General features: G+C 39.1%; 1 protein-coding gene across 1 annotated transcript in view; it reads left to right on the forward strand.

Moving 5' to 3' along the window:
• Positions 1-1,933: 1,933 nt before the first annotated feature.
• The window catches only part of Col28a1 (collagen type XXVIII alpha 1 chain), a 163,567-nt gene continuing 143,227 nt past the window's right edge, over positions 1,934-22,273 (forward strand). The window contains exons 1-8 of the mRNA XM_036181591.1: positions 1,934-2,023; positions 4,531-4,691; positions 5,700-6,256; positions 12,313-12,333; positions 13,467-13,523; positions 14,828-14,881; positions 16,566-16,607; positions 19,018-19,044. Coding sequence (XP_036037484.1) covers positions 4,568-4,691; positions 5,700-6,256; positions 12,313-12,333; positions 13,467-13,523; positions 14,828-14,881; positions 16,566-16,607; positions 19,018-19,044 — 882 coding nt within the window. The 5' untranslated portion in view covers positions 1,934-2,023; positions 4,531-4,567. The remainder of the gene's footprint in view (positions 2,024-4,530; positions 4,692-5,699; positions 6,257-12,312; positions 12,334-13,466; positions 13,524-14,827; positions 14,882-16,565; positions 16,608-19,017; positions 19,045-22,273) is intronic.

Raw genomic sequence — 22,273 nt, forward strand, 5'->3', positions numbered from 1 at the left:
ATTTACCATGGACTTGTTAATGGACAAATCTCCCCTGCCTTCCTGTACCCAAATAACCAGTCAGAGGCTTAATATTAATTACAAACTGTTTGGTCCATGGCTCAGGCTTGTTGCTAGCTGGCTCTTACATCTTAAATTAACCCATTTTTATTAGTTTGTGTATCACCATGTGTCTCGTGGCTTTATCTGTGTTCTATTACGTCTTGCTCCCCTGGCAGCTCACAGCATCTTCCCTGCCTCCGACCTCTTCTCCATGTGTCTCTCTTGGATTTCCCACCTGGCTCTTCCCCTGCCTTACCACACCAGCTATATTTGTTGGCCAATGGGAGCAACACATATTCACAGCGTCCAGAAAGACATCCCACCACAATGGACTGAGTCCACAAATTAGAAAATAGAAAAAAAGACACCGAGACAGTACAAAAAGATGACCTCTTTTCTTGGAGAGGCATCTTAGAATACCAGCCACTATAAAACTGTAACCACAAACCCATGTTCTTTGCCAGCCATTTGAGAAAATCAGTGACTTGAAGGCAAGTTTTCTTAGGCATGAAAAAAGTTCTATTCAGAAATCCAGCTGTCCAAAGATGGGGGCTATCACTAGCAAAAGTCCATTTTGCTTAGGCCCTGAAGGTGCAAGGTTCTGATTGGAATTTTAGAGGGCGTGTCAGATAGGTGGATACCAGAAGAGTTACACATTTGAGTGGTCTGCTTTTCTAATGCACAAACTTCTATGTCCTGGGTGGGGGGGGGGGCGGTCACTAGATGTCCTGACTTCTTTAAATGTAAAGAAAAGTTAGTTATTAAAATGTCCTGTGCCAGCTGGTATAATGGTGTATACTTTTAATCCCAGAACTCAGGAGGCAGAAGTAGGCAGATCTCTGTGAGTTTGAGGCCAGCCTGGTCTACAGAGTGAGTTCCAGGACAGCCAGAGCTACAAAGTGAGACCCTGTCTTAGGAAAAAAAAAAAAAAGCTCAAGCCTTTTTAGTTCTTCCCAAGCATAGGTAATACTGCACTTAGTCATTGAAAAAGACTTTAATCTTTAATCGGAGAACAGGGGAAGCATCGGTGCCCTGTTGAGGTTGAAAGGCAACTAGAAAAGATAGTGCAATGCAACTTTTCACAGAACAGCTGTAACCTGGTAGGTGGCTTCAGTCAGTGGTGACACCTCCAAGGGTGTTCCCTCCAGCACCTTCAGTCTGTGGGAGATCAATAATAAATATCTCATTGCTCAGCTCTGTCACCTCCAAAGTTAGCGGAAGTGATTTAAAATCAGCTGAAAGCAAGCAGAGCTGGAGGACTTACTCAGGTTTCCCCCAAGCTACAGTTACAGTTAGAAAAACATCTTAACAGATGATTCTCTGCCTCACTTCCTAGATGGGAGAGAAAGGCCCTCATAGAAGTTAGGGGCAGACCCAGAACTCAACTAAGACTACATATTACTTAAAATTTCTATTACAAAGAATTTCCAAGAATCAGAAGTAGAAAGAATGGAATAATGAACTGCTACATGCTCATCATTCAACTTTGAGAATTATTAATCTCATTTTCTTCGCCAAAACAATTTTGAATCTGAGTCTGATTTGATGTATATGCCTCACAGTGCTATTCTAACCGGTGTCTCAGAGAGCAAACCCCAGGCAAAGAGAAAAATAGAAATCAAAAGGAGGATATAGTGTGAGAATGAAGGCAGGTTGCCAATCAATGCCTGAAGGGCAGAACATTTTCTCAGTTTTTTTTTTTTTCTCTTTTTCAGAACAGTAGTCTGGAAAACACAGACTTATTCTGAAGGGACACTGTTCCTTTAAGTTGCTTACTGATCCCACCCAGATCTTGCACCTTGGCCAAATGCCCAGCCACTGTAGTAAACAAGAATAAGAGATTGCAGAAAATCCAAAAGCAAAGACAATTATTTCCCAGAGAACAGAACAATATCAAGTAGCTAACTGCATCTCTAATAACATCCTTGCTCTGGGCATCTACTGCACTGGTCTCTCTTTCCTGTTTGCCAGACTGCCTAAGGTAAGACACAGCTGCTTGCTTTTCATTCTTTAACTAAGGACCATCCAGGAACCCTGTGAGGATAAATGGCCGATGTTCTGGTTATGTGAAGGGAGCTTATTGAAAACTTTGCCCTCTGCTGTTACTTGCAACCAACTGTTAGATAAACATGAATAATTGTTAGACTAAACTAAAACGAGTTATTAAGGTATTTAATTTTTTGTTTTGCAAACTTTATTCTAAATTTACAGGGTACTAAACAGTACTACAATAATGTTAATATCTTTGGGAAGCTTTTTAAATATTTGAAGTGAATTTCTACAATTCAGGATTAATTATAGAATATTTTTAACATTTGACTAATTTAGAAATTTGAATAAAGAATATCCAATCATTTTATCTTCATGTAGAAACTAGTAAAATACAAAAACTGAGCAAAATTCATAAAATCTACAGAAAAATTATTTTACTTCTGAAGAACTATAAAATATAAAGTTTCTTGAATGCATTGACCCTGATATTCACCTGAAATAAATTTTAGGCAAAATTTCAAAATGCAGTATTCGCCAAAATAGCTGCATTTATAACATTTAGCCTATATTAACATAGAGGTTTATATTTCTTTCATTTAACTAACTCACTTTCCATCCTTTCTATCCATTTGTACATCTTTCTAAAAGATAAGAACTATTAAACATGAGAGCAATAGTGATTAGGAAGGGGTGGACCCTCAAAATGTCAAGCAAATAAAGTCAAAGAGTTCAGGAAGGTGATAGACTGGAAAAGCTAGAGAAAGAAAACCAGAAAGGCAGGAGAGTGCCCAGGGAAGCAAAAAGCTTTGCTTCAGGTGGCTAGCAAAGAGCCCTCAGAAGAAGTCATAACACAAAGGTGTATGACTGTTGCAGGGACTGAGTTGTGTCAGTGACTGTCATGCACGTGGTGGCCTGAACTTAGCTATAAGTTCAGAACTCTAAGTCAAGAAAAATACATGTTTGAGTGCTTCATTTTAAGGGAGGATAAGTCATTATTTGAAGCCAATAGTTCCAAAGTCCTCTCACCCTCTCAGTGTCTCCCTCCCAGAACTTCTGAGATGTTCCTCATGGTATGGACTCAAGCAAAGAGAAAACACCTGTGTAGCACCCATGATTTCTTTCCCTCTGAAAATGCAGTAGCAGCCATGTGTGTCTATGTGACGCCATCTTTACACTAACTTTCAGAATTAAAGTTGTAGTTCTTCCATGATCTTTTCCTTGGTTAAAATGGAGATTCCATTTGCATGTTCTATTTCCTTAGCATAGTTCAAGTGGGTTTTATTGTTTGTTTTTGCTTTGAATACCCAACTGTCTTCTTATCTTAGTATACCTGGTCTGAAGCTTGGTTGACATGTAGCCAAGTATACTTGATACATGGGTCAGCCCAGGTGCTTGTTCATACAGAAGCAATGTTCTCTTAGTAAACATCCTGCTGCATGCTATTTGAGGAAGAGACTAGAGGCCTGAAGCCAGCTATTGCTTTATCACCGACCTAATAGTCTTGCTTCTTTGGGGTGTGGTTTATCCATTTGGCATGTATGAAAGAAGTCAGTCTCCGACTCATCACCGCCTTTGCATTTATTTCCACCCTCTACTGAGCATCTGGAAAATCATGGTCATGAATTTCCAGTTCACATTCTCTGGAGGCAAGGTGCCAAAGGAGGAAGCTGTGGTTCCTTTTCCAGGCCTCCTGCAGTTAATAGAGCTAGAGGAGGCAAGCACTCAAAACCATGCAGATTGTTAGTTCTAAATACACCTTTTGTTCCTGTCCCCTTATATTCAAAACATAGCTATTGAATATAAGTGAATATTTACTAAGACATGTTTGGTCATGGTACCATGACTTGCTTAGGTTAGAAACTTTAAAAATCTCAGTGTGATTATTTTATTTGAAATGTGAAGGGGTGTGTGTGTGTGTGTGTGTGTGTGTGTGTGTGTGTGTGAGCCAGCAGAGGACACCATGCTGAAGTTAGTTCTCTCCTTACCCTAAATGGGTCCTGGAGACAAACTCAGGTCATCTTGCTTGGTGGCAAGTGCCTTAAACCACTGAAGTTGTTGACCCACTTGCCAATTTTTAACCTACAAGCTTGAATTTATTTATTTATTTATCCTCCCCTTTTATATTATGGCTTTCAGTTTAGTGTTTTTATGGAATTCCTGAGTGTGTGAATGAGTAGGTTCTTTTTCCTGTGCTTTCTCTTGGACTCTTTTCCGTCTGTTTCTTTGTTGACTTGTCAAATTCCAGTGTGTTAGTTTTTGTTTTATCATATCCTATCCTATCATATTATATCATAGTCCCCTAGAAGTCTGTTTTCTAATGAGAGACAGGAAGGGGATCAATCTGGATGGGAGGGGGGATGCAGAGGGACTGGAAAGGGTAGGGAGAGGGAAAACCATAATCAGGACATGAGAAAAAAAATCTATTTTCAATAAAAGGAAAAAATGGTAAGCCTTACCTTTTATGGAAGTATTTATAACTTGATTTTCCATTTCAAGGTGTTACCAGGCAGATGAATTTTCACCATCTCCCATCATGAGGAAAAGAGATGCTACCTTCTGTCTCCTGCTTTTGCCAGCTTTTATGACTCAAGCGGTGTGTGGACAAAGAAAGAAAGGACCAAAGCCAAATGCACTGGCCAGGAAAAATGAATTCCGGGGTAAAAAATAGAGTTTTAAAAAAGTTTTAGTTTTAGCCTGTGAAAGCACTAATATAAAATTTTAAAATAGTGTTTGATATAAGTAGAAACTCATATGTACATATACATGTGATGTTCTACTTGATAAAATTGTATCATAGTAGTAATAAGCCCTACATATTTAGATCACCTCAGAGATTTTAGAGCACTGTGCATGTATTATTTCATTTGAACTCCACTTGTAAAAAAGGAAGGACAGAGAAAGTCACTCTCACATTATAGGTAAACAGGTACAGAGAGCATAAATGGCACATTCAAGGCCCTAAGCAAATTAGCCATTAAGAAACTGATCTAGAGCTGGGAGGTGGTGGCGCACACCTTTAATCCCAGGACTCAGGAGGCAGAGGCAGGTGTATCTCTGTGAGTTCGAGGCCAGCCTGGGCTACCAAGTGAGTTCCAGGAAAGGCGCAGAGCTACACAGAGAAACCCAGAAACCCTGTCTAGAAAAAAGAAGAAAAAGAAAAAGAAAAAAAAGAAACTGATCTAGGATTCACATTCAACTTTATTTTCAAAAACTTTGTTTTCCTGTAGTTACTCCTATAATGAGTGTAGACATTTTCTAATTTGATTTCAAGGTCCTAATATGACATAGCCCAAGTGTTGAACAGAATATTTTTGATTTACCTTTAGACTCCTTTGCCTCATATTTGTTTAATTTTAAAAATATATTGCACTTTCCTTTTATATGCTTTAAGTGGATTTACAATACTGAGACTATATGACACTTTTTTTGCTTGGTCTTGCTTTTCTTTTTATGAGAGGAAAATATTTTGTAGAATTGGAAAGCTATTTAGTTCTGTAAAATTAAGCTTTACCTTAAAGGCAATCTGTCATCCTTCAAAGTATCTCTCATAGTTACTACTCTCTTAGAAACAAAACAAACAGCACATCATGTTGGGCTTCTAATTATGTGATGTTGCATGTTGAGGAGGGACAATTACGTTACACACCCCTTGTGTTCTCTTTCAGACTCCATTTGCTTCATAGACATTGTCTTTATCTTGGATAGCTCTGAAAGCTCTAAAATTGTCCTCTTTGATAATCAGAAAGATTTTGTGGACAGCTTGAGTGAGAAGATTTTCCAGTTGACTCCTGGTCGTTCACTGAAATATGACATCAAGCTGGCAGCCCTTCAGTTTAGCAGCTCCGTCCAGATTAATCCACCCTTTTCTTCTTGGAAGGATCTACGGACATTTAAGCAGCGGGTCAAGTCACTGAATTTAATTGGGCAAGGTACCTTCTCTTATTATGCCATCTCCAATGCCACAAGGCTGCTTAAGAGAGAAGGGCGTAAAGATGGTGTGAAAGTGGCTTTGCTGATGACTGATGGCATTGATCATCCCAAGAGTCCAGATGTCCAAAGCATTTCTGAAGATGCTAGACTTTCAGGAATATCCTTTATTACTGTGGGACTTTCCACTGTGGTCAATGATGCCAAACTTCGGCTGATATCTGGGGATTCATCCAGTGAACCTGTTCTCCTACTGAGTGAGCCAACCCTTGTAGACAAAATCCAGGAACGCCTGGTAGGTACCCAGAGGGTTCAAAATAGATGTCTTGTGTATTTTGAAATGTTAGACTTAAGCTATTAAGAGTAGATAAGAAATGTTGACAAAGTAGGATTCTCATTGGGCACAGAACCTGAAACTTTCTGGAGCCTCTTTCTGCTACCTTGACAATTTAATGGGAACGTGTGAAGTTTGTCACAGGCTGAGGTTTTGGAAAGATTACTTTTAAAGCATACACCACACTTGCCTGTTTGTTCATCTAAAATCATGTACATTGTTGACTTATACTCATTTTGATATCAATTTGTGGTCTGCCTTGTTTTAACTTTGACCCTTCCCATTTCCCACTTTCAGAATCACCTTGACTGCCTTATCTATTCTCATGTTTACTACTTAAACACATTTAATTTTTTTCTCTTTTTATTTCTTACTTGTTACAAGCCTGTCTATATTACTTTTCCTGTTGTCTGAAAAAGCAACCTAAGGAAGGAAGAAATTATTTTGGCTCACAAATTGAGGGGGTAGTCTATCATGGTGTGAAAGCCTGGTGACAGAAACATAAGGCATCTGGTTATATCATATCCATAATCAGAAAACATAAAGAGATGAATGCGTCCATTAGCTCAGGGTTTCTTATATTCAGACCAAGACTCCAGTCCATGGAATGCCGCTGTCCACTGTTAGGGTGGGTCTTCCTGCTTTAGTCAGGCTAGAAACTCCTTCATAGATAGACAAGCCCAGAGGTTTGTCTCCTAGGCAATTCTAGATCCTGTCAAGTTGACAGTCAATATTAACCGTCACATGATCCACTTTCAAATCACCTGTAGTCAATCAATGATTTTCCCATCAGACCAGGGAATCCTTCTCTTTGTGTCATTAGGTATGGACGTACCTTTCCGTATTGACTACCCATATATGTGTAAGAGCTTTCCCTTGCTGCTTTGGGAAACTAGGCGAAACAATCAAAATGAAATCTCTCTTTACATTTCTCAAGGAGAAAACTCTCAGACAGAAGTTAGTTGATTTGTTAAGTATTTAATATTGATTTTCTAAAAAGCACTAATTAAAAGTTTTTCCTAAGCAGATTGCATTTCTGTAGTAAGAGCGCGTGCGCGCGCACACACACACACACACACACACACACACACACACACACACACACACACACAATGACGACAACAACATGCAAAGAAATCTGTGAGAGAGTAAACCTGAGACGGGGCGGGGAGTATATAGGAAGTGTTGGAGAAGAGAAAAGGAAAGGGTAAATGGATGTGATTATGTACTGAATTTCAAAAGCTTAACTTTTCTTGAGATGGCAGCAAGGTAGAGGTGTCCTTCAGGCACTGATCATTTCTCATGAATATTTTCTAAATGTTGCGAAGAAAATTCAAACTTACTCCGAAGATTTTTTTGATCCATTTGTCCTCTCCTCATCCTTTCTCAAGATTTAACTTTTAATCTCAATTGGAAGCCAACATAGGAAATGTTTTTCTTAGCAAATAATGTCATGTGTGGGGCGCTGTCCAGCTTTCCATGTATCTGGCACTGCTCTGAGCACTTCTCTGTTTTATGTAATCTATGTAAAATTTATTTTATATGTGTGTGTGTTTTTCCTGCATGTATGTATATATATCATATGCCCTTGAAGGTCAGAAGAGAGCAATGGATCTTCTGAAACTGGAGTTACAGATGGTTGTGAGCCAGGAACCAAACCTGGGTCCTCTGCAAGAACAAGTGCTTTAACTATTGAAAAATCTCGCTAGCCCCTCTATGGTTTATTTTTCTTTATTCTATCAAAATCTGATGTTGTACATTAATCACAATGTAAGATGATTATTATTACCTGTAATTGGAGGATTTCCTGTGTCCCAGCCTGCTCTCTTCCACTCATGTCCCCCTGAGTAAACATACAGAGGCTTATAGTAATTATAAGTACATGGCCATGGCTCAAGCTTTTACTAGCTAGCTCTGTATCTTAAATTAGCCCATAACTATGAATCTATGTATCGCCACATGTTCTGTGGCTTTACCTGCACCCCATTACATGTTGCTCCTTGGGCAGCTTACTGGCATCTTCTGACTCAGTCTTCCTCTTCCCTGAATTCTCCTTGTCTGCTTATCAGGCCTGGCTCGGTGTCAATCAGCATTTTATTTATCAACCAATCAGCAACACATTCACAGCATACAGAGCAGTATCCACAGCAATGTAGTTGGAATCTTAAAAGTTCTTATTAATAAAATCAAACCTGAGCCAGTTATTGGGGTGAATGCTGGAAGATCAGAGAAGCAGAACAAGCCACAGCTTCCTCACCTCGCCAGTTCCTCAGCTGATCCTGTTTCCTCAGACTGGAAGCTTCTGAGTCCTCATCCAGAATGATTCTCAGCTGAACTGTGTTGCTCCAAAGCCTAAAAGCTTAACCAGTCAAAATGCTGAACCAGCCCAATGCTTCTAGTTTCTGATCTTCATGCCTTATATAATCTTTCTCTTTCTGCCTCCACTCCCTGGGATTAAAGCCTCACTTTCTGGGATTAAAGGCGTGTGTCAACATGCCTGGCTGTTTCCAATGTAGCCTTGAACTCGCAGAGATCTCCCTGGCTCTGCCTCCCAAGTGCTGGAATTAAAGGCATGCACCACCACCGCCCAGCTTCTGCTATGGCTTGCTCTGACCCATTTTCTAGCCACCATTTTTGGCTTTGTGTCTAATGGCTGTCTGTTCTCTGACCCCAGATAAATTTATTAGGGTGCACAATATTTTACGGAACACAATACCACCACACAGCAATCACCCTATTTTATTGCAAAAGAGCTGAATATTTAAGGTACACCGAGACTGCGGAGTATGTATGTTTAGCCCGGAAAACACATATTTAAAAAGGAAATCACAATGAATTTTGAAAATTTGCTCAACCAGAACTGTCTCCAAACTAGCAACATCACTCTTCCAAAGTTACTATTGTTTCTTGCCTCTTGTCTCCTGGGATTGAGCCTATCTAGACTGGAGTCAGAGACTATGGCCCATGGTTCCCAGATGAGTGTGGCTGGGAGCAGATACTTCACAGGAGAGGGAAGCTTGTCAAGGCGCGAGAACAATACCCAGCCCTGCCTGTGCCTGTGGTTCGAGGGGTCCTCACCACTCAGCTGAATGCAGGACGTTCCATATAGAGTAGAATCCTGGGAAGGTGGACATTTATTTAGTGGCCTGCTGTTCCTTCCCTCTCTTCATCTGTAGTGTGAGAAGGGATGACTCCAGAAGGCATCAAGCAGGCAGCTCCTTGTTTGGCCAAATGTTTAGACTCGGGATGTTGCTACCCCCTCTAAACACACCCTTGCTGAGATTCCTGCCCAACCACAGACAAGAGCTCTTGGCAGCAGACAGGACTGTTTGTTTCTGGGGAATACAGAAAATGACCATCGAGACTCTGTTTCCTCAGCATCCTGTGACATCAGCTTGTTTGTTCAGATGTTAGTTCTGTGAATAAACCTCTCCTGACAAAGGGATACTGCTTTCCAAATGTGACCCTGGTCCAGAGTTCTTATTTGGCTTTGGAAAGAAGGACACACCTACATTCAGTGTTCACATAACCCCTCTCTATAAAGCAGGACTTGATTTTTCACCAGATCATTGGTGAATTCCTCATTTAATCTATGATTAGTATACCATTAGTTGACATTTTCACTTTTTATTTTGAAATTCTTATGTGGTTAGGTTTTTAAAATAATTTAGTCATAATTTAAGAACAAATATGCATTACTTAAGTGCACAATTCCATGAATTTTGACAGGTACACATATTCATACAATCACCAACACAATTAGAATGCAGAAATTACCAGCACATAAGAATACTTACTGTGTCTCTGTCTCTGTCTTTCTCTGTCTCTCTCCCCCCCTACCACAGAGTGACTAATCTAACTAGAGGTTCATTTCTGTCTGTTTCAGAGTTTATAGTAGCAATTTTGCTCCTAAGTTAAATTTCAAAGGCTTTTGTTGTTGCAGAATTTGCTGGCTTTTGCTCCCATCCCATTTTTATGATATTAATAACTTTGTCAGTTCTTCACATTTCCTCATCACCCTTTATAGCATTGGCCTTGTACTCAATTAACTGGCCCTTCCCTTCCAGCCTTCTATTTTGACCACTATTCCATCATTCAAATCTGAACCCATTGACAGAATGTACTTCTTTTATTTTGGTGAGGACATTTCTCTATTTATTCTTGTCATTGAAACTCGAGTTTCAACAGAACTTACAAGCCATAATCAAACTGAAATCTGTAGACCGCCTTTGAAGACGCCCTTCACCCTGCCTGTGACCGTGTGTGTGTTTCTCCAGCCATTCTTAAAGTCAACCTCTTCACTAAGGGTGGAACCCCCACTTCCCAGTGCACCCAGCTCTGTCCACGACCCTTTCACTATCTGTCCTCACTGTCACCCTTGTCTTATTGCCCACACTATTCTTTACCACTCTTTCCCCTGCAAACTTTGACATACAGAGCAGCATACCATTGGGGTGTTAGTTGGTCCATTGCATTCCTTCCTTCAGAATCACCCAGAAGCCCCACCTATTCCAAGAAACTGTTCCTCTCCCACTCTCCTCATTTAAGACTTCCTACGCTGCTTTCTGTGTTGTCCTCAGTCAGAGGTTTCTGACTGTGAGTGCCCTTAGGGATGAAGCTTTGTTCTTTGTTTGGAACAATCTTATCTATTATGAGTGTTGGGTCCATTTCTGTTTCTATAAAAATATAAATTCCAGAAAATGTGAAAACAAATCAACTACAAAAATAGTTATTTATGTTGTTAGGGTGATAAGGAGAAATATATGAAGCAAAATTGAGTTTTCAAAGGGAGAGCTGAAAAAAAGGCACAACTATGCTAAAAGCATGGGTTTAAATATCAGTAAGGTAAGGAGCTAAGTGTGGTGGCTCATGGCTGTAATCCTAGCTCTTGGGGTGTTAAGGAAGGACTGTCATGACGCTGAGATCACTCTGGACCACATAATGAGTTCTAGCAAGCTTGGACTACATAGTAAGACCCTTTCAAATAAAACGGGCCACAAAAATGATAAAGATGAGCCGGGCAGTGGTAGTGCACATCCTTAATCCCAGCACTTGGGAGGCAGAGGCAGGTGGATCCCTGTGAGTTTGAGGTCAGCCTGGTCTACAAAGTGAGTTCTAGGGTAGTCAGGGTTGTTATGCTGAGAAACATGCATAATTATTTCTACATATAATCATATTTATAATAATACTTTTTGTTGTGGCACATATATTTTTATCATTTAATTCCTTCTACATAGGAAGTTATAAATGTAGTTTTCTTTTATATGAATAATGCATATTGTTATGAACTATTCAAATGTGTCACAAGATATTATTTTTAATACTGCTAAGATGTAAAAGCTACATCTCTTTTTCTTACATTGGGCTTTTATAAATAAAATATCATATTTGGGTCTCTTAAAAGTTTGAGTGAAAAATCTTTCTCCTAGGTAATCACAATAATAAGGTTGTGGTGTCCCATGTTTCAGATTATCTTGAAAAATGCCACCAACCTTTGTAATGTTGATTTTGAGTTTTAATCCAATTTTTTAAGGCCTACTAATAATTTCATAAAAAGATGATTCCCAAATCATTGTTTTAGTGCCAAGGAAAATAAATGCACATATGTACAGTGCTGGGGACAAGAAAATATATAATTATGTATTTGCTTAAGTCTTTGTAAGCGAAAGTGAGAAGTTTCTCCTTACAATCAATTAAGCATAGAGCTAAATTATAGAGATAATTAGAACTGATCAAAGAAACAAAAGCTATGGCATAGGATGCAGTACGATAACATTCTTAGGAAATAAAGAATAATTTTGAATGTTAGTGCCCCTCATGGTTCCTATTATTACATGGCTGAGGGAGCTCCCTGGGTAGTTAGCTGGCTGGTTTTATTGCTTTTACAAGGTTAAAAAGGCTAAATTGCTATTCTTCTTGGAAATTGCATATCCCATAGAGAATAATTAAGACTAATAAGAAGATGGACGCAGAACTATTAATTGAGTTAATATTTCATTCTTTTTTCCCCCTTCTAGGATGTCTTATTTGAAAGGAAGGTAGGCACCACATGCTTTATTACTGTGAATTACTCTGAAAACCTGGATTAGCAAAGGAATGTGATTCCCATCAGGTGTGACTAAATGAAAATGTGAAATTCTTCTTAAAATCAGCTACTTTATTTGGAAAAAGCCACATGATTTTATTTTTTATGCCTCTGTATTTCAACTGTAGGTTAGAAATTTTTAGAAAAAGTAGAAAATATTTAGTGGGATTTGAGAGATTGTTTTAGAGATTGATGCTACCAACTGACAAAATTTCTCTTTCCTTTGACATGATGGTTTTAGTCTAAGCATGGGTTAGACACTAACTGCTTGCGGGAGTCCTCTGACTCGGAAGTTCTCCTGCTATTGGCTGGCACCAATCTAGTGCTCAGTTACTGCTGTTTGCTGGTTGGACTTGATGCTTATTCAGTTCTCTATTTTGAAGAGAATTGAGCCAGATAACAGCAACCAATCAGAGCATGTTGCAAAGGAAGCTAGCTAGTAGCCATCTATTGGAAAGAGCATAATACAAAAGGACACAGCTTTAAAAAAGGTGGTTATGAGCATGCCTGGGACTCCTGAAGTAGACTCTCTGCACCATGAGAAGCACAGGTGATACAGCAGCAGCATCTGTTAAATGTGGTCTGTAACTTTTGAAGACCTGCAGAGAAAATAACACATTGTCATGGTTGAGCCTGCTAGGCAGCTGTCATAAAACTCAATCTGTTTTCAGTGATGTTAAAAACAAATGTGCATCTTGGAACTGATAAAATATGGTTCAAATCATGTTTTCTTTTGTTGAGTAGGGAAAATTAATAGTTTCTGTGCTGTGATGTGTTATATAGAAGAGAATGAATAGAAATTCCAAAATTCCATAGAACATGCTTGTTTTTCTATTTGAAACAGTCTCTTTGTAGAAATGCATTAATAAATATATGGTTGAACATTTGTTTAATTTAGCCACAACAAAACTTAATAATATTTAAGTAGCTGGCTCTTATGCACCCTGAGTTAGCCTTGAATAATTTAATAGAGAGAGAGAAGCTTTCTTCAAGAGAGTTCATTTAGTTATATAATGACTAAGATTTTGCAGACTAGCACACACTGTATTTCACTGTGTATTAATGTTGTGTTTCTTGCTGATTCAGTGTGAACACAAGATCTGTGAATGTGAGAAGGGAGATCCAGGCGACCCAGGGCCTCCCGTGAGTAGATGTCTATGTTGTACTTGGGGAAGATGAAGACAGTGATGAGACTATTTTCAGAAGGGCTTTTCAGTGTCATTTCTTATTTGATAGTCGGAGCCAGAATTTCTCAATGATGAAACAAAAACATAGAAAGAGCTAATATAAGATATTTGTGGTTTAGGTGATGATTTATCTCACCAGTGATGCAACAGCAACACCGTCTAGCTTCATGGAAAAGAAGTCAGTTAGGATGCTTGGGGAACTAGGTAATTCTGTTAAATGAAAGCAGCCACTTAGCAACTGAAACACAGTGGTGGGATTCACCATAATTATTTATCTCTGATCAATAGCATCAGAAAGCATCCACACTGCTTGTTCACTTATCTATATGATTTGAAATCTTGTCCTAAGTGTTTGGAAACCTGGAGAATAGGTTTCACAAAGTGAATGGACAACATTTGTGACCCAGAGCTTGTATTTGAAGGTGGTGGCAAAACCACATATGTGTGAGTGAATGTGACATATTTTACCCTGAAACTTGGCTCCAGACTTCCAAGTTTTTTCAAGTAACTATACCAACCAAGGCATTGGAGTGTGGGGATTTATTTCTCACAGAATACGAAGTTAGATCTATTACATGATAATATGCCAATCAATAGATGCCAAGTTAACTAAAGTGAAGGTTTAATCTTCTTTTTCTCTAAAGCTGTTGTTTAACTTATTACATTAAGAGATGGCTGAGAAGAGTGGACAGGAAAACTCACTATCGGGAGCTAATTGACAATTCCCGTCACAGCTTCATAGTACTTCACAGTACTATTACAGCTTCATAGGAGTAAATCATTCACTTCATGTTTATTTAGTGCCCTCAAAACCATTTCTCAGGAAAGCAAGCTTTTTGGTGGTATTTGGTACAGGATGGATGAGGTCCCTTTTCCTGTATCTAGAGCTGGTCTCCTAGATCTGAAACTCTTGATAACAGGCATGCAAGCTGGCTCAGGAGAGGTCTGCAGTAGCCCAGGCCAGAAACCACCCACCCCATGTCAATCAGACTTTCAACCTTTTATATGAGTTTAATTTTGTTTGGAAAAATGGATGAGCAGTGACTGAAGAAGAATTCAGATGGGAAGACAGACAATATCCTTTCTGAGCATATGGAAGATTTGCAGTGTTCCTAGTACAGTAGGGGGTAACAGAGTTGAATATTGGCTTGCTTGGTTACAGCTGCAACATTTTTGATACAGCTGGTCAGAAATTGTTCAAAAGCATAGACAACTGATAGAGTACTTAATAAAAATAAACTTTTCTCCATTTACTTTCAGGGAACCCATGGGAACCCTGGTATCAAAGGTGAGCGAGGACCCAAAGGAAATCCGGTAAATGAATAAACAGTCTCTTTGAAGCTAATACATCTTGTATATTTATTTAGAGAATGTCTTGGTAGGTTTCTTTTGTTTCGGTCAACTTGACACAACCTAGAGTTATGTGGGATGTGAATCCTCAATTGAAAAAAGTGCCTCCATCAGACTGTAGTGCATTTTCTTGATTGAAGTGGGTGAGCCAGTCCCACAGCAGGTGCCACCCCTGGGCATGTGGTCTTGAGTTATATAAGAAAGTAGTCTGAGAAAGCTGTAAGGAGCAAGCCAGTAAACAGCTTTTCTCCATGGCCTCTGCTTCAGTTCCTGACTCCATGTTCCTGACTTGAGTTCCTGCCCTGACTTCCTTCAGTGATGGAGTGTGACCAGAGAGTTGTGAATTAAAATAAACCTTCCCTTACCAAATTGCTTTAGGTCATAGAGATTTTTTTTATCACAGCAATAGAAACTATAAAAATTAAATCACTCTTGATTAACCAGGAACTCACTCTATAGCCCAGGCTCAGACTCCTGTGTGCTGGGATTAGAGGCATGAGCCACCACATTCAACTAAATTGAGTCAATTTCTGTAGCATATGAAAAGTTTACAGAGCTGATAAGGAATTATCAGGTGTCTATTAATTAAAGCGGCAAATGGTGCAAAGCATTTTAAAGAAAGAAAATAAAGTTAATAAAGAAGGAAATAGAGATTTTTCATTAAGTGAATAAAAGAAATTTGACTAAGCAAAGGGTCCTTTCTTTATTAATAACTATTTATATTTTTGGAAAGTTTGAATTCCACACAATTTTTTTTAAAAGAAACAATTTTCTAGTTCATGCAGCCTTGTTTTTTTGGTGTTTTGAGTTTCAAGACATGTTTCTTTTCTTCTTTTTCTCTTTTTTCTTTATAGCAATGGAAGCCTCAACTTTAAATAATAGTAACTAGTCATAGTGGTGTGTGAGGCCTTTGCTCTCTGCTGCAAGGACAACTTGGCACACACATTTTGGGAAGAAAACAGGCAATACAGAAGAGGCATTAAAGCACTCAAACTTTAATTCAACCCCACTTCTAAGACCGTTATTAAGAAGATAATCCATATACCATTATACACACGAGGGTCTCCTTGGCACGAGTCTGCTTGCTGAGGAGAGGGAGTGTGTAGCATTCTTGGGCCATCCTACAAAAACCATCTCCTGTTTACTTATTCTACCAGGTCCCATCTGATGCCATCACACCTTCTTTTATTGTATTAAAAACTAGGCTATAGTCAACATTCACATTTCATTAGTTTGGTTTGTAGTTTTGTGCCCCATAATTGATTTTCCTAAGTCTTGCTGAAATCAGGCAATATCTCTTGAGGAACATTTCAGAAAATATTCAAAGCCCCTTGGAGAAAAGCCAGAGTGTCCTGTTCCAGAAAAACACAATGCTGTGTTTGAGAATAACACCATGTTGTAAACTGGAATGCAGCTGAAGTTGTGAAAATCTATCTGCATTATGCACCCTGACCATCTGGCTTTTCTCCAAAAGGCCAAACCTTATCTGAACTGCCATTTTCTTCTTAGATTGCATGGTGAAAATGTCAATGGTCAAAGCTTAAGATTCTTCTCTAATTGGCTTAATCCAATATCTAGGAATAGCACATTTTATTGAGCAATCCATCACTTGCCAAAGAATTTTGACTGAGTTTGTTGTTTATTGCAGGGTGATGCTCAGAAAGGAGAAACTGGAGAAAGAGGTCCTGGGGTATGTGCAAAATTGGAATGCTTTTCTGAAAGAGATCCTGGGATTCTGTGACTGACTGGCTTGACCCTGCAGTGCAATTGCAAAATGATTCCTACATACCTATGCTCTTGAGAGCTCGGCAGGCAATCAGACAGCTATTCTCTCAGAAGTAGAACTATGGGGAGAAAATACTCTGATCAACGGAGTGGTGATAGGACCTATGACATTGCCCAATACCCAGCTGAACTATTTATGAAAGACTCAAATGACAAAGGCACTTCACCCTACTTCTTGTGGGTATCTTTTAAATGACAAAAATAAGCTAGAATTTTTAAAGTGTAAGAATTATATTGTCTAAACTATGCCTTTGTCAATTTGGTTATCTTGACAAAAATAACTTGATCTCTCTGTTTCTGGAGATTGCTTGGGAAGTAATTATGGTATGTAATACACTTTTAATTTTAAATACACTTTTAATTTTGCATCTTCTAGATCATGGCAGTAAGGATAGCAAACGGCAACGTCCACAGTGACAAACAGGGCTTGTGTTGTGTCACCCCTGTTTGCTTATCCCCTTGGTTACTGTAAACAGTCAGGCACAGAATCAGAACCAGAATTTTAAGAAGCTGGTCTCTCAGAGATTTTAATTAACCTCCTGAAAACATCTGGTAGAAAGCTCGATCCCATTGACAGGAGTTTGTTCAGAACTTCTGCTACCTATTCAGGAAGTATGTCTTAGTTGTCTTGTAGATTCTCAGTGCTGAGTTTCTCTAGGGGATGGGAAGCTCCTGAACTTGACATGAGGTGAAGAACTCAAGGGCTGGAAATGAAGAAAATTAACTAAAAAAGGAGCTTGGGGTGGGGACAAAGAGGATAGAGAAGACTAAGATGATTATAAAAAATTTGACCGTGTAACTTGAAATACAATGGTACTAGAAATCATAAAATTGTTATGCCTAGAAATGAGAAAATCAGAAATAAACTTGGCAGACTGGTAATGCAATTTTGGATATTTTAAATTGGCGTTATTTTAAAGCCAGTGATTAATAGTCCCTGAATGAGAAAAACAAGCAAATGAACAAACCCCTGAAGAGGTGACCAGTTGATAAAGTGACCAGGATTCAGAAGAAAACAAGAATATACTGTGAACAAAGCAATACTCCTTTGTTTCTGCAGAGCTCTATTGGCTCCATCCAAAATCCATTCTTCCCTCTTTCAACATAAAGTAATAATAAACATTTTAAAAGGTTGTGCATTGTAGTGAGTAGAGGATATCCCAAGATTTCTGAGAGTAGAAGCTTACCTATTCTTGGCACAATAAATGTGGGTGATTTTTTTTGCAGGAAATACCAAGTTAACTGAGTATAATATGGCCTTTAATTTTAAGCACAGTTTTAGAAATCGAACAATTTACGTGAACAAATATTTCTACACTGTATTAAATTATGCTGTCACTCTCTTTGGCCAACTCTACTTTCAGCTTCTGTTACTAAACACCCATTAATGCAGAAAGTAGTATTATTTCCTCTCTGAAGTTTCTATTTGGAAATGTTACACATGAGATGAAATAAAATTTTTGTAGAATTCATGTGTAACTGCAGTATTACCTCATTTATGCCATTGGCTTCTCCAGCTTTTATTAAATAATCTTACAATTCTATTTCCATCCTTGAAAATATAGTTGTAGGATAATGAAGGAAAGGACTTGCTGTTTCTTGGAGTTGGCAATTTCCCAGTCCATTTAATACCCAGAATTGTATCTTTTAGAGGGCTTATGGGAATGACATAGTGGAAAGGGCTCCTCAGGATTCCCACGAGTGACTCAGAAGACAGTCGAGGTGCTGGCATCTCACTTAGCGTGAGATAAAAACCAATAATTCAAAGGTCACTGACTCATTAAGGCTGGTAGAGGAACCATTCATTTCCCTGATGTTATATATTTTAGACTGGATGTGAAGGGAGGACCATGATGGATACAGACACTTAGAAATATTCTAAAGGGCATCGTCTCAGCTCATTTCAAAGCCAGTCTTTCTAACTGACCCTGAGAAACATTCAGCTGCAATAGTTTGATAGTTTTAAAGTCAATATAACAGTTTAAAAGCACTGTTATTGGTCATCATGTTCACAATGACTTTCAGTGTACATTTTCTCCTTTGGTTTTGGGCCAAAGGGTAAGAAATTGAATTTGAAACAAAAAAATCTGGAACTGAGAATAGAATGTAACAGAGAAACATAGGTTCATTCTTCTCCTTAGTAACTGCATATTTCCAAGCTCAGGGAGATATAAAGTAGCTTGCGCTTATGTGGACTTACTTCCAAGACTTGCTGGTAGAATTTGTTGCACCTTGTATGTGAAAAATGTCTAGTGCTTCCTCTAATGCTGTTTTATAATATCTTCCTTTACCCTTTGATTTCTCTTTTAAACTAGGGAATTCCTGGCTACAAGGGTGACAAGGTAAGTTGGTAACAATCAATTGATCAGAATTTTAGAATAAATACATAAACATAGTATGCTTATATACTATTATTGTCCTTCCTCATTTCCAAGCACATTCTTATGTCAGTTAGCATCAACTAATAATGAAATATAAGATAGGAATATGTGTTGTAGAGGGTGGAGACACCCCTAAGATTCCAGTGTCCCTCCAACTCTGCAAACATAATTTTTTTCATTAGAGAAACTGATTTGACAAAAAAAGTCAACAAAGGTTGTCAGATCAAAAAGTTTCTTCATACAAACAAATGCAGCAATGCTAACACTTAGAGGAAGCAGTTGTGTTGTTGCTTATGTTCTATGAGAATCCAGATTCTGACCATCTCCAGGGGAACGACAGAGTTGATTGTGGGTAAGCAATACAGGACTGTTGATCTCAATGAGCTAACAACTTGCAGAGAGTAGGTTTAACATGGAAACACAAGGTACAACTTGGTAGGTAATTTCATGATTGTTTGCAAATTACAAACTAGGAAATTAAAATGCTTCAAAAGAAACTAAGAAGTTGCACTGGGTGTGGAAATCTCTGAGAGTGCTCAGTAGTTTATTGATACATTTATCCCGGAGTTCTGTATGAGCAGATTTTCTGGTTGAAGTTGGAACACGTTCCTATCATAATTCTATCCTACAGAGCATAGGCCACAGACCTGGGCAGTGGGGTTGCAGTTTTAGTGGGTTCTATTATGGGTATCCTTGGCTTCCCCATTTCCCAAGAAGTCAGCACTTTACAGTATGTGAATCTTGTGCCACCTTTCTATTTGGCAGACACAAGCCCAGGAGTTCCTGTGAAATGGCTGAAGTATGCTAGGTCTTACACAAACCTCTTTCCAATCAAGTACTTCCTGAGTCTGAGGAACCAAGGTGTGGCTGCCTTTAGCAGGAGTAGGAATCATGCAGAAAGTATTGTTGTGTCCCTTGAACTTCAAGACTTAGAGCTTCTCTTCTTGTAGAAGGAGCAGGCTATAGGAAGTTCAGGGGTTTGAGTTTGCGGCCCGGGCTCTATGGATATTTAAACAATCTATGTGTTGTTCTTTGTTTGATTTTTCCAAGCCAGATTCTCACCTATCCCAGGCTAGCCTCCAACTTGCTATGTAGTGGAGGATGACCTTGAACTTCTGTTCTGCCTTCCTCTCCTTCCTGTGCTGGGGTTACAAGTGTGTTCTGACACTTCCAGGTCATCTAGTTTTGGGGATGGAACCCAGAACTCCAAGCATGCTGGGCAAGCACCCTGCCAACTGAGATGCATCCCAGCCCTTTTTATTTTATTTTTTTAATAGGTACATTTCTCAATTAGGGAGCCAGAACATTAGTTTGAGAGTTGGATTTATAATGTTCAGCTGTCTAGAAACATGCTATATGGACTTCTGCCTGTACTCTTTGGATCTGGGCCCCACAAATAGCAGGGGAGAATCTAAGCACAGGCCTGTAAGTATAGTTCCAGCATTGGTATGCCCCAAAGAGGGAGGGTTAACACAGCCTGTGTTTTCTAACTCAGCATCAGAAAAACATGAGCAGCTCAAGATACCAGCGTGACTGTTTCTTCCTCTACACAGAACTGAATTAATACAGGCTTGAGTGATTTACAAAGTTAGTGGATAATCAGATAGGATAATGGGTGTGACAACGTATTGTAAGCTGTTTGCTGGCACATAAATGTAAAGTGTTGTTATAAAAGGGAAAGAGAAAGATTTTAATAAAATTGATATTTGTGAAAATTTTTTAAAAAACTCAATAAATGTAAGCTTATCTTATATATGGTTGAGGAAAACTCATGGATGAGCCTCAATATCATGTATTTGTGTGTGTGTGTGTGTGTGTGTGTGTGTGTGTGTGTGTGTGTGTGTGAAGATTCATTTAACCTCCTGGGGAATTGTAGACTTGCTGGAAGAGTTCTTTCTCACTTGGAATATACAAACTGTCAGAGCAAAATGGCTCAGTTCAGTTGACACTCAGACCAAGATTCAAGACGGAATCAAGAAGGACAGCATTAGGAGCTCAAGGCTGGGACAGACAGGGCAGATCTGTTCAAAGCTCCCAGAAGTACTTGCTCACTAGAATTATGTGAGTGGTCATTCTACGGGCGTTCATGAGCCCACCACAAAAAAAAAAAAAAAAAAAAGAACTGCCTTTGCTGAAGACAATATTTTCATTGATAGAAATCTGCCCACAAAACAAATGCTGTTCCTCAGGACCCTATTGCTAACAAATCTGTCTGGGGACAAATGGAATGTGAATTCTGGCCAAAAGAATTTTGAATGTATTTATGGTAGTTTTCTGTTTGATATTTTGACCATTTTGTTCCTATCCAACATTAGGAAATTAATTGCACTCCAATTGAGAGTTCAAGAGCGATTTTTCCACTTGCATTCTGAAATAAATGTTCGACTTGTTCTCAGTGAAAACTCAGTTTTTCCTGGGTCAGTTTGACTCACAAGCTGTGGCGAGAATAGATCACTTTTGCGTAGAGCACAGCTGGCTGTGAGAACAACACCTTCCTCCCTTCTGCTCAGACGCTAGCAGGAGCTGAACAGTGTCCTGTGCCGAGGGTCATGTGAATGGAAAGTAACTTATGGCCCATGGCAGTGTGCCTTGAGCTATGGGCGATTAATAACATGGACTTGAAAGTCTAACAGGGTCAAGTTTGTAGTCATGGCAACGTAATGTCTCTGAGCCTTGCATTCCCTTCAGATGACTGGGATGTGTACGTAAATACACATATAGGTTGTGAAGATATGTAATCACAGAAAGGCTCAGGGACAAACTTTGTGCCCATAACTGGTGATTACAAAGCCATTTACTTACATCAGTGCTACTCAGTGTGTGGTACACAGCCTGGCAGTCAGGTTAGTTGATATTATGCAGCAAGATAAAGCTTGCACAAGAGTATGAATCCATTGTATTACTAAGTCCAGGGCTTCTGCTGTACTTAGTACAATGCAGCAGTCTGTAGCACTAAGACACTGGAATTTCAACTACTTGTTTTCATAGTTTGACTTCCCCTGAAGAGGAGCAGTGTACTGAATTACATTCTAGTGCAGTTTTCTTATTTCTCTGTGCAGTGGCACAGTGAGTAACATGTGCTAGAGCAGCTCATAGATAATAAAGCAAATGTAGCAGATGCAGAAGTTGAATGAAGGGCTCTGGACCAGTGAGTCTCACAGTTGGCATGCAAGCAGACCATTAACCCCTT

Source organism: Onychomys torridus, chromosome 3 (genome assembly GCF_903995425.1).
Source record: "Onychomys torridus chromosome 3, mOncTor1.1, whole genome shotgun sequence".
NCBI lineage: Eukaryota > Metazoa > Chordata > Mammalia > Rodentia > Cricetidae > Onychomys > Onychomys torridus.